We start from the raw sequence: 13,766 nt of genomic DNA on the forward strand, positions 1-13,766 counted from the left end.
GTGGAACGGAGCCGGAAGAAGGGTTAGGACAAGGCTAACACGTGCTAACAACATTTAGCCTTGGATGAACATAAAATCCATGCAGGAAATGCTGCAATCTGCATCTTGGCTGCACGTAAATATGTGGGAATAACATAAGCCTTTATTTTGTCGGGACACGACTGGAAACACAAATCCACGTGATTGTTTGAACGGTTTCTAAGGACTGAGCGGCATTTCTGCTTTGAAAAGCTCAAACACACCCCCAAAGCCGCTGTGTGAGTGGCGGTCCGAGCTCGCCTCGGAGACACAGTTCTACCGGGAGACAAGGTTCTCCTGTTGTTCACCCAGAGACAAGGCACTCCCCCCCCTTGCCCATACAAACAAAGCTATAAGTCAGCTGCTCTGCTCATAGACACGGTTCACTCGTGCGGAGCAGCCGGTCGGTCCTGTTTGCACTCCAAAGCTTTCTCTGGAGCACCGCACCGCCTATACATGACGTTCAACCAGAGCAGTAGTGACACACAATTGGAATAAACTGTTTACATGTACCACAATTGGATCAACAATCGGCATAACCCACCTATCTCGATCAAGAAGAAATTTTGACCCGAATGATTCTGATCAGGGCAGACTAATCCGAACGGCATGACGCATTTTTCTTCAGATCATGCGTTCATTCCGATTACTTTTGTCCATGTAAACGCAGCTACTGAGGGACTTGGTTGGCCTTGACTGACAATGGCTTGTATTTTCTCAGCGGTGGTATTGCTCAGATCACTCCTATTTCTGTATTTTCTCAAGTTGATCTAAGGATGTTTATCATTACTATTTAAATTGATGTATGCATTAGTCACGGATATTGTAAAAGGATCATGCTGAATGTGGCAGAGTTCTGACTCAGAGGATGCATTTAGATGCAAATTACAGCAGCGAGCCACTAAAAGGTTTCAAGCATCTCAATTTTCCTCCACGCTCCACTATTGCCACCACCTCTGACTGTTTTGAGATCCAACCAAACTCAGAGAAAATAACACGCTGTAGGTTTGAATCAAGTCCACCGGCTACTCCCTCCCCACCTCATTTTCAGCTCCCCCATGGTTTACTCTGAAAGCTCACCTTCCACCTTGAGAGCATCTGCCACAAAGCTGTTTCGCTTCCAGTCAACCCCCCCCCCACACACACACACGGTTCACAGAAAAGAATAAAAGTGAAATTGCTGTCCTGACTCTGAAACTCCTTTCAATGACAACAGCGCAGCTTCCCACAATACCCATCACTGAGAGAGACGAGTAAAGAAAATGAACAGCTGCAGTTTAGGGGCTCTGGGCTGTGGTTTGACTCCTGGTGGTGTGCTGCTCCTACAGCATACAGAATTGTTCATATAAAGACACAAGGAGCACTTAGTGTAGGTAGGTAAGCTTAAGAAATAATTATGAAAGTAAGCCACCTTCTTTCTTCGGTCCAACAAAAAACATTCCATCTGTTTAAAATGGGCACTGTACTGAGCTTCTGTGGATGAACAAGCCCACCTAAAGCTAGGGGAGCAAGATTACATCTCTTAGCAAAACGGTTAAGATCTGACGAAGCAAATACTACAAACATTTGTAATGAGAGTTTGCAAAGTGATAGTGATAGAATGTGAGCCCTGAAATTGTAGATTTAAATCCACAATCAAGTCATATGAGACTTTCACTTTTTTGAACCAGTGTCTTCCTACCAAGCCCCCCCCCACCCCCCCGCACTCACACACAAACGGGATATTGCAGTTCTTGAAAAAAACAAAACAATGTCTGTCTTTTGCTGAACAGACCAGCTTGCCATTGACTTCACTTAGACCTAATAAATAAAATAAGTAAATGTATGTACTTTCTAGTTTCTGAAGTTTGTTTTTTAAATGTTTATTTATATAAAATTCATGACAACTCAGAAGAATATAAAATCAGCACTTCAGGGTTCATTAGTTCGTATTAGTAGTTGAAAGTGTGTTTGATTGGCAGGCGGGTTGATCCAAAGGTGAACTCAAACTTTAACTTGTCCCACATTCAAATAACAACTCTAATTTTTGTTATTGGAATGTGTTTATTTGCCCTCCCCACTTCAATGTTTCATCTCACCCTACAGAACCCATTGGGTGACATCAGAGATGTTGTGTCCAGTCCTCCCAACCAATGTTAATTTTTCACGAGTCTGAGCAAGCACACAAACTCCGTCAGCTGTCCCATGGACCACTGTGAGCAACATCAGACCTTCACACTAAGGTCATACTGACGTTGCATCCGTCCAAGTTAAAGTTTGTTAAAGGAATCAAAATGATCGCATTTACATTTCTGTAATAAGACTTTTATTTAAGTGCACAGATTGTCCCTGTCTCTTTTCAAAATGGGTATGAAGGTCCTCCTTCTGGAGTCAGGGTGGGGCTCTGGCTGTAGAAGAATAGAGACGCACACCTTTTAGAGATAAAATTTTGTGCACATTTAAACTTTCACATCTTGCGCAATGACATGTTCCATTAACTTTAATACATAATTACTAGTAGTGATAATCCAAAGTGACTCCCACAAATAATAATAATGCAGTTTTTATTAGCATATCATACTCATGGTTAAAGCATTTCATTATTAAAATTCATATTAAATTACACTAGATAAGCTAAAAAGAACAGAGAAAAAAAAAGTCACCTTAATTTTCCCGTCTGTCCTTCTCACATTTCCAATGATTGTACACCTTGTCCAGGTCGATGGCTTCGTCTGCTTGCAGCTTTGACTTTATGCGCATCAGCTGGTCCAAATGATCCACTTCAAGACGATTTCTGGATGCTGTTTTGATGGATACTTGAAATGTAGCACAAATATCCACACGCTGTGAGATGTGTTTTAGCTCCTCACATTTTAGTGTTGTAGCCACCATATCTAAAAAATGTACTGATTGACCCTTGTTTCAGTTTTTGCCTCATTATGGACTTGAATTCAGCATATTCACTGTTAATGACCTCCACAGAATGTGGCTGGTGGAGAATGGCCTCGCACTTCTTTGCCAGTGTGTCAATGTCTGCTGCTCCGCACTCAAAACTGATGTCTGAACTCAATGCCTCAATGTCCAATGCAGACCACTCCTTTCACTCATCCTCTGGAAAACGAACATCCAAGTGATCACAAAGCTTACGAATAAAATGAAGGAACTCACCAGTATTTCTGCCATCAGCTGGTGAGGCACTCATTGCCTCTTTGACACGGTCACTCCACCTAACATACTTTCCCTCTGTCAGGTATTGGAAGCGCAGCTTCTCAATTTTTGCTCTTGCAAAGCAGTGTCCTCCCAGCACAGTCAGGTTGTGTTTTTGAAAAGAAAGACATAGATGTGCCAGCTCGCCCAAAACATCTCCCAGAGCAGTGAAAGTAAGTTTGAATTTTGGATCTGTCAGCTTTTTGTAATAGTAATTTGCCACAGGATCTCCGTTTTCACTGGATTCTCTCTTGAAATATTTTTCCAGTACTGTGTAGCTCCTCAGAACAGCTTTTACAGCTTGGTGCCGTGACAACCACCGCACTTCGTTCAGAGGCCTGAATGACAGAGGATCCTCATCTAGAATCTTTGCTACCTCTTCAAATTTTCCCCTCTTTACAGTGGATCAAGAGAAAGTGGAATAAACCGTTCTAAGAAAAGTTTCCACGTCACGCATCAAAGGCAGGTCTTTCCACACATCGTCAATGCTCAAATCCTCTCTATGGGCCACACAGTGTTCCTCAGTTAGGTGTGGTATTTGCTGCTTTAATAAAGCTGCAACTCTGTTGCGCTTTCCTAACATTACTGAGGCACCATCGGAGGTCAGCATCACCATTCTCTGCATATCCAGCCCATGCTTGGTGTAAAACTAACGTATTGCTTGCACAATATCCTGAGCGGTGCATGATGTCAGCTGGATGATGCCAGCAAACACAGTTGCATGGTTGATGCTGTTTTCCTCTCTGTATTTAATATACAGGACTAGCATTTTGTGTATTGTTATGTCTGTGCTCTAATCTACAATCAGGGTGTGCCAAGGAGCATTTTTAATTTTACAAATCGTCTCATTCTGCACTATTTGATTGATGGAATTCACAAACTTGAACTTCTGGTAGACTCACATACTTTGCCATGTGATCATGAATTTGTTGAACTGACAGCATAGAGGCGTTCATGTTGATGCAGTATATTGTCAATGAGAATTTTAACCTGCTCTGGGTTGGATTTATTTATGAGTGACAGCCCGATCCTCTGCTCTCGGTCTTTGGTGCTCTCCCCAAACTATGTGCTGATCCCCATTCCCATCTTACATCTTCTTACAATTTCCACTGTTTTCAAATGACTTTTGTGCTGAATGTGACGCTTGAGGTAGTCTAGCTTCCATGTCGTCCACACTTTTCCCTCCGAAAACTCCCTTGCTATTTTGGCTTCGCAGCACTTCTTGCAGAGCAAGCCTTTCTCGCTCGAAAAAGAAAAAATGTTACCCAGTTTCAAAGCTTTTCCTTCTGTTTGCACATACTCCGACAGCCATTCTATCTTAAAAGAATCGCATGTCTTTTTTACTTTGGCTTGAGAGGGCGTGCCGCTTCCCGTTCGTTTTGCCATCGTTATAAAGGGTCAACATAAACGGGACTCACGAGTCTTCCCTCCAAAACACTGGTCGCGGCATAAGGAGCCTGTCAGTGACATTGATTAGCTGCGTCATTACGTACAGTATGTGAACCGCAAAACAGGCTGGAGCAGTTAGTCACCAGTCACACTCACTGTCTCACATTAAAAAAATAGCACCAAATAAATTTTTATGTGTTCATTTTGTTTTGAATTCAAGTTCGGTATTATTTTCTTTTGGTTTTTTGTTTGTTTTTTTTCCTGTGCGCAGCACAGATTTTCTGCGCACGGAGACCGTGTCAGCATTGCGCACGCGCGCAGTTTAGAGGGAACAGCGCTCCCAACCTGATACTCATTATTAACCCCTGGTTAAGCTTTAGTTATGTCACAAGAACAGGCAGACGGCTGGATCCAAATGCAGCAGGTTTATTAGCTCAGCTAAAAGTCCTCAAGGCTAAATCAGGGTCAGGCAGGCAAGGGTCAGGCACAAGATCATCAGAGAGTCTGGGCAGGTGGCAGGCAGAGTCAGATACAGAGTTAGGAAACAGAGGATCTGGTCCAAATATAACACTCTGTAATGAAGGCAGAGTGGCAAAAACAATACTTCGCAAAGAGCTTAGCCCAGTGCAGTGCTTACGTATCCTGTGGTTGATTGAGTGAATGAGAGTAAGGTGTGTGGCATACAGGAAGCCTGGGCTGAGGTTGCTAGGAGATGGTGGCAGAGTTTTTTTTTTTTTTTTTTTACCCTGAATGCCCTTTCTGACACGACTCTGCTGGGGATCTGCACAGGGAGACCCAGATTTGGGCACCCTTGTGGCTACATAGTTAGGCAGTCGCATCAAGGGTCAAGCCTAAGGACTCACACTGGATGAAGCTCATTGTGCCCCCTGGGGGTCGTGAGGAATGTACACTCTGTAAATAGACATATCTCATTGTGCTGTGTATGATTGTTGATAAGATCAATCCTTGTCAGTGTTGTTTATGGAGCAATAACTGTCAGCTGCTGTAGCCACTGCGGTGACTCACAGGATCAGACGGTTCAGACAGCAGAGTAACCTCTGTCTATTTTTTTTTCTTTGCAGGCAGAAATACAAAAGTACATCACAGAGGTAAGGCTCGCAGACACACACCTACGTATGCACACACACACACACGTGCAAAAACACACTATTCAAAAGCAACACCTTCTTTCACTTTACAGACACAATTCTGAGTTCTCTGAAATGTGTAAACAAAAACTATTACAACAAAAGGACATTGCATTGATGAAAACTGCTAAAAAAATAATTCAGGCATTGGCTTGACTGAGAGTGCTAACTTTTTTAAAGGTTTAGCTTATATCAAATAAAATTTTGATGACATGTTTATTACTAATAAACATGTCATCTCTTTAAGTATTTTGAAATCTATAGGACAGTAACTGTTTTAAAAACAGGTGTGGACACAGCTTCTCCTAATTTGACCTAAAAAAGAAAATTCTGAAAAGGCGACATAGGTGGGGTAACTGATAGCACTCCCCTGATAGGAAGGGAAACTCAAACCCAAAGGACAGGACAGGTCAAAAAAAGAAATGAATTGCAATGAAAATCATGTTTTTATAGTTTTTAACGTGTTCTTATAGCATTTTTCTCACGATGGAGGACATACAGTAAATCGAGCTTGTGAGAATTTATTCAGATTGTTAATAAGGGGCAGATGAAAAAATATTGCTTGAAAAAGCTCTCAATTGCTCTGCTAATATTAGCAAGCAGAAGAGACTGTAAACAAACAGATCATGGAAAAATAAGTGGAGGCTTCAACAGTCCCACCCACATTCAGAGGCAAGTTTCTAATGAACTCCTGCTGCTCTGCAGATACTATGTCCTTGCAAGTGACACAGCTTTTTTTTAAGGGCTGAAAACGGCATAAGCATAATTAAAAGACCACTGGGAACAATTTTACAATAGATCAAAAGATGGTTGGAGTGAGATTTTAGTAGATTTGAGACCTTATTGGGCAAAAGAACAAGTAAAATACAGAAAAAGACAGGAAGACACGTTAAAACACTAAAAAGAATTTCACGCATTTAACAAAAAGAGCGTAAAGGTGACAAAGAAAGAGCAACAAAACTACTATGAATAATAAGTTCATGTTTCTGTACATCATACAGTATGTGCTATTTCTGCACAAATAAAAACTTTAATGTTTGAGTAATATATTATAAAATATAGAAGGGAGGGGGTCAATGCATATATTCTTATATGCAGATCATGTTCCATCTTTTATGAGTACCTGAGCACAACACAGCACAGACATGACTCAAAGTTCACAAAAAAAGAAAATATTCTGAGAGACGCAGAGACGAGTGGGTGTAAACAATTAAAAGTAAAGAAAAGAGCCTGTAACTTTGCAGTCACCCACACACTAATTTAAATACTGACAACATTAAATAGCCATTATCTCTGCTGCAGCTCCTATCACCCCGCCAGCCATACATCCTACAGGCCGTCTGCCGTGGAAGGGACCGCTGAAGCCAAAGTACAGCGGTAAAACAACAAAGGGTTGTTACACACATTGACAGGGTCACAGAAATTATTTCAATAATTAATTTGTTAATTATTAACATTTTTAGCCTGTCTTTAATTAGAGTAAAGAAGGTTTCCATTATATCCAAGAAATACGTTTTTGTGGTTGCTGCACTCAGTTTTTCAGTTTTAACTGAAGTATCAAATGAATCTACCTTTTAACTTTCTGATGATCTGCGGATATTGTCTAAGCATACATTTTTGTCCCAACAAAAATCTACACATCTTTATGATGGTGTAAATATATGGATGCACACCTTTTGATTTATTGCTGGCCTTGTATGTTCAATAATGCCTATTCCCGTACTGCTACCTGAAGGAAGTCGTCTTTGTGAAGGTGTGATATCATAGAACCCAGTTGAAATCTTCCATCATACCATAGGAAACCTCACTCGTATGTGGTAATTCTTCCAATAACATAATTTTTTTTTCCCACCATTGACTGTACATGAGAACTGGACTGAGTGAGTGTGATGTCACCCATGAAAAATGGTTTACTTCTAGTCCCAACAAAATGAAGCCAATTCAGTCACAATTTTTGCAATCTGCACGGCACCATGTTGGACCCAGACGAGATCAGTGAATAGTGATTAGTCCGAGTCCGTCTGAGTCAACATTTTTATGGTAACCTCTATCACCAATCTGGAATGAGTTTGTTAGAACACCACACATCTGCCACTTGAAAACAGGCTTGGGAGAATCTGTCAATCAATCATTTCGTTGGACACGAGACCACATGCTTTTATTGAGGCATCTCATTGGCCAGTTTATAACTTGAATAACTTGAACTACAGAGAAAAAATTGGATTAGCAAGAAGGTATCTGAGCAAAAATGGTTATTCAGGCAAATAGAATGACCTAGTAAAAGTTGTTATTTATAGAAGTCTATAGTATTTTGGCTTCTTGGAACCAGCAGGTACTGCCTGTTTGGAACATGAGGGGGGAGGGGTCACTCAGTCCAATTCTCTTATGCAGTCAATGAGTGCCTCCAAAAAAAATACAGCAAGAGGTTAGATTTAGCAATTTTTCCAAATCCGAAAAGTACATGAGTACTGGATGCACAAACTTTCACTCAAACTGTGCATAAGGTGTTGAATTAAACCAATGAAACCATGATGAAAACCAAACTTTTCCTTCTGAATGAGAGAGTTCCGTGTCAGAGGAGTTCTCCTCCCCAGTAATAGTATTACTGTAGTAACATTTTCCAGAGTGGCTGAGTTGGATCATTTCCCTGGAGAGGAAGCACACCTTCCAGTCCCCCTTCTTGAAAAAATGAACCGCCAACTACCTGCTTCTGATCATTGGCAACTTTATAGGGAAGGCGGGTTAAACCCCTCTCAAGGAGTTGGACTTTAGAGCCCAAACAATACTCGAAGGGGCGCCTGACATTCTCTGGCTCTACTCACCCTTCAGCACAAGCTCGGATTCTTTCTAAATCAGTGAGGTCACATTCCCTGTTCTAATAGTTAGAGTCCATTTTCATTAATTGAGCCATAAAGAGTACCCGTTTTTGACCGCTGCCCATATGACACTGCTTCTGCCCTTGTCATACTTTCTATAAGGGGTTGGGCTTTTGAGACAGTTCATTTCAATTCAATTTTATTTGTATAACCCAAATTCACAACAATAGTTGTCTCAATGGGCTTCGTACTGTTAATTGTAAAGTGAACATGAAATCAAAAGGATCAGAAATGCATAGAATTCAATAGGAGAATGCTAAACTTTAACTAAACAGACTAAACTAAACTGGGCATCCCTGGCCTTAGACCCTCCTTCGCTGTAAGGAAAAACTCCTAAAAAATGGATTCCGTAAAAAACAAAGAAACCTCAGGAGTGCCTACATGAAGGAGGGATACTCCCTCAGGACGGACAGGCGATGTACCAGAACTGTTAGAGAAGAATTAACTTATCTAACTCTACAACTAAATATTTAAAGTTCAGCAGATGAGCTTCATCCAAATGAAGTTGGGGGACGGCTGGGGGCGCGAGACGAACCGGAGGCAGGATCCACGGCCAAGTGTTATGATGCAACATAAAATAAAATTTTCAGGTTGAACCCAGCTAGGTCCAATAGGAGGTGGCCTGGCTAGAGGGAAGCACCAACGAGCCCCAACCCTAGCCTGGCTCCAGTCACAGCAACCTCTCATTTGGCACATTTCCAAAAGAAAGTTCAATGATCAGATTCTCCATGTTGGTGTTGGACTCCACCCACCAACCATCAATGCATCATGGGCCAAATCTGAGTTTTCTAAATGGTCGGCGCAATGAATTCTTCACCAAAGTACAGATATTTGAACTCTGGAAACATTGCGCGTCTGCTTTGCTGCACAACCTGACATGCGCTGTCACAATGCTGCTGCGCTGGAAGACCTCTGATCGCGTCTGTACATTGACTGAAAAGCTCCTGACACACAAATCATGTTTGGTGTGAACTCAGCTTTAGGAGGACACAGGCTTGTAGTTACTAGACAATGAAAACCTGAACCAGCAGGATAGCAAAGTGAAAATTGTTTCTATCTGACTAAATAAAAAATACACACATCAGTTGATAACAAAAACAAAAAATTAAATTTTTTAGGTAAAATCTCGACACATCCTTCTTGTAAAAAGAATGTATACATGTTGCTTTACTTTTAAACTTCCTGCCTTGCGCTTCAACTCAGTCACCACGGTAACCAAAGCTAATAACACTCAGACCATAAGAAGGTGTTTGGTTGTCATGCCAACATAAAGATGTTTTGAAAAATGCTTAGATGTGTTTCTCTGCTATCAGTCTTTCAGTTGTAGACAGATGAGCATTTCTTTACACTGGAGAAAAATGACTCATCATTTCTATTTAGCATCACTGCAAATGTATGTTTACAGGTTGGCCCAGTTTCCCAGATTCAGACAGAGGGCAGGAAGCCAAATACATCTGAGGGGAAGGGCACCTGAACCAGGCAAAAAGCAGGCAGGCAAAAGTGTGTCTGTGGCACAAGGAAAATCCCATTAGGCGGTTTACAACAACAAAACAGAGCCACATGTTCTCTGCTTTTGTTGATAAAGAAAATGTAAGCAGAACCATGAAAAGCTGCAGAAGTGCAGCTGGCTCAAAATGGAGGCACAGGTGTGGGATATCTGGGTTTGTTAGAAACTGAACACAGCTATTAAACTCACAAAGTGGAAGCAGAAAAGGCATTTTCTGATGCTCAACAGAAACATGACAGCCTGTTTGATGGGTAAACAGTCTAGACAAATGGGAGAAAGGCCTGTTACCAATAAGATCTACCATCCAGCTTGGTTTTTGAGTGGTGGAATTTTACTGAAGCGAAATTTAAACTGCAGCTGCAAACATTGAAATATTCAATGTTCAACCAAGATTTAAAGGAGAGCATCAGTGATTTTAACAGTGCTGACGTTATGAACACCATCAGCCCCTTTGTCACAAAACAGCTCAAGCTCATCCAGGATGCAGCTGCAAGACATCTAACAGGACCTGTGATTTATTTTCAGTTGAGTATTTTTTTTCCCATTTTACTTTGATTACCCTGATTTGTGTAGTATTTTGTCTTGATTCCTTATTCCTGCATTCATCCAGCATACATAACACAGATAAAATAAACTCATCATTGTAGTATTTTTGTCAATTCCAAATAATACAAGTTTTTACTATGTCTATGTCAAGTCTTTTTTTATATTACTGTAAATCCCATCTGTTGTATGTGTCTGAAGGGTTTAGCATTGTTTAAAAGATGTCAAGCGGTAAAATGTAGAGCTGGGTGGAAATATTCAAATTATTGATCTGAATCAATCCAAGACTAATAGAGAAATAATCGAATCATAAAAGTAGAGATTGATGTTTTGTACCTTTCCTTTTCCAATGACCTAATGTTTTACAGCAGTAAAAGCTAAATCTGCTTGCATGATGCTAACGTATAATAGAATAGGAAGGCTAATGCTAATGCTAAACATACATTGCTGACTAAATGAACAGCTTTATATCCTTACAGGCAGGAATTTTCCTCTCTTTTAAGGAAACATTTTTGAAAGTAACCATTTGTGGTCTAAAGAAAAGTTTTTTGCTCAAATCTTCTCGAATAAAATGTAATGCTGTAGCGCATGCTTCACCTAATGGCTAAACTGAAACGCCCTACAGAAGAACATTTATTTTATAATATGAGCAAGTTTAGAGCCTTTATGATGTTAATGATCTGCACATTTTTGTTGGAGCTTCTCTGTTTGAGAAATCAAGTAACATTGTGTGGTGTTAACAATTGCATTGGTCATTATTTTACAAATATTATGGCGTTTCATCGCTGCCATAAATTGAACAAGCATAAAGACAACTGAGCGGGTGTATTCAGTGACTGAGTGAGCGAACCTTGCAACCGTGCAGGCGCAATTCTAACCAAGTGTAGATCATTCGGTAGAATGTCTGTATTTTTATCCCCTTACAGGACACCGTAGAAAGGAAGTTTAGTTTCTGGACGTCGGAGAGGGCTAAAAGGTCTGATGCACGATGGCTGCATCGTACATCTTTTACTGGCCCACCGTGTCCAAAGACATATTGGAGAAGTTACTGTCATATGCAGTGTGCAACAGCACAAAGAAACACCAGCAAGAGGAGCCACTTCTCCTACACCCAGTTACAGAACTCTCCTGGTCCACAGTAGCAGCTGAAATTTTTGAATGGCATGGTAAACACTACCAGGTGTTTGTCGAATCGTACTCTGGCTGGTTTGAAGTTGACCTTTTGAGTGACTTGAAATCATCCAGGGCCATCAGCAAGTTAAAGAGACATTTTGCTTTTCATGGCATTCCTCATGTTCTTCTTACAGACAATGGGATTCAATACACAATCCAGATGTTCAAGAATTTTACAAAGCATTGAGATTTCACTCATGTCACCAGCAGTCCTGAATATCCACAATCCAATGGTCTTGCTGAGAAAGCAGTGTGCAGTGCAAAACAGCTAAAGGAAAAGTGTCATAGAGACAGGACTGATGTGTTCCTCAATCTTCTAAACATGAGAAACACTCCCCGTGACTCCACACTTGGCTCTCCGGTTCAATGATTAATGTCCAGACATACCCGTATAGCCTTGCCTGTAAACACTTCACTACTAACACCTCGACCACTACAGGCTCAGCAGGTTCATGCCCAGCTTCTTCACAAGAGACTTGTTCTTAAGCGTCACTACAACAAGTCAGGTCGCCCACAAGCAGTTCGGATGCAGACCACTCATGGTCATGACAAGCTAGGGGTCGTAGGGAGCATCTGTTCAGAACCAAGATCCTACATCATACAGTCACAAAGAGAATACAGGAGAAACCAACGCCACATCCTTCCTGTGCCTCCGAGGGATTCATCAGATGGTCACTAGATAACACGTTCTCGGCATGTCTGCAAGCCTAACCCCAGATACATGGATTGAGTGTAAAAAAAAAAAAAAAGAGCTGTTTAAAGGCTGTTAGGTTTGTATTGTTCTGTCACAAGCAATTATTCATTTAAGTGTTTTGAACATAAACAAATGTTTGTTGAGAGCTAAAACATGTTAATGTTTGCTTTCTGCTAAATATATTCGAGTCAGTAAGATGTATTTCTTTTAAGTCGAAGCCATTAGACAATTTGTGACGTTTTGTTTTATACACCTGGAAGGTTAAAACTAACGAGAGAAAGAGCCGAATATTTTAACTGTGATAGTCAAAGAGCCACACTACGCACTGACCTGCCAAGGCATTCACACACAAACACACGATTAAAGCCATATTTTCCATAACACACTCCTTTACTTACAATACAACAGCACTGGATTAAACGGTGCAGGTTCAGTTATCGGTGTTGTTTTCTGTATTTAACGTTAAACATACAGGTAAAACATGCATGCTAGTGTGTGTTTTAAAAAGGTAGTGAGCACAAAACTAAGTTGGTTGTGATTGATTTTTTGATTTTTTCAATCAGCATCCAAAAATCCATCAAAGTCCTCATCTTCTGTATCTGAAATAAACACCTGGTCTAAATTTCTATCAAACTCGCCAGCTTCCCTTCCGTCATCGCCAGAGTCCGTCTCATTTCCGTGCGGCTAAAAAGCTAGAAGAACAGTGCAAACTACAGTCCAAAAGTGTGGTGTGACTCGCCCGGCGCCGCCTCCCAGTAAAAGGAGAGGAGGATGGACAGCTTTTCATTGTAATCTGCTGGAAGTTGCTTTGTTCGAGTCGATCTTCCAACACAACCTCACCTTGTTTCCGCAGAAACTCAGCTGCTTGTACGTCTTCTTGTCTTGTCAGACTTTGTTTTCCAGCTTCCTCCTTTGCAGTAAATGGATTCATTATTTTGAATTCTCTGGCAGGTGCAGTTCAGTTAAGTTGGAAAGATCTTCACAGATTCGGACTTCCGGCCTCAATAACTCTTCTGATAAACGTTCAAATGTGTCAGCAACTATATCAATTATTTTGTATTACCACAGAGAGTTAACTACAACTGCTTTTCCAAAGAAAAAATATATATTTTTTTGGCTTTTAATCAGAATTGTTCTATTCAAGCTGTGAATGCAGACATGCAGCGAGCCGGCTGCCAAGAGACCGTCAATAAAGTGCAATATCTGTGAAACACGATTCTGTAAAACTCAAC

At 40.9% G+C, this 13,766-nt stretch overlaps 1 protein-coding gene across 1 annotated transcript in view; it reads left to right on the forward strand.

Annotated features, from left to right (window-relative positions):
• Positions 1-13,766, forward strand: part of pde1a (phosphodiesterase 1A, calmodulin-dependent) — a 69,262-nt gene that overhangs the window by 20,859 nt on the left and 34,637 nt on the right. Inside the window, exon 2 of the mRNA XM_011489502.4 lies at positions 5,676-5,702. Coding sequence (XP_011487804.1) covers positions 5,676-5,702 — 27 coding nt within the window. The remainder of the gene's footprint in view (positions 1-5,675; positions 5,703-13,766) is intronic.

The sequence above is a fragment of the Oryzias latipes genome, chromosome 21 (genome assembly GCF_053564925.1).
Source record: "Oryzias latipes strain Hd-rR chromosome 21, Olatipes_Hd-rR_3.1".
Lineage (NCBI taxonomy): Eukaryota > Metazoa > Chordata > Actinopteri > Beloniformes > Adrianichthyidae > Oryzias > Oryzias latipes.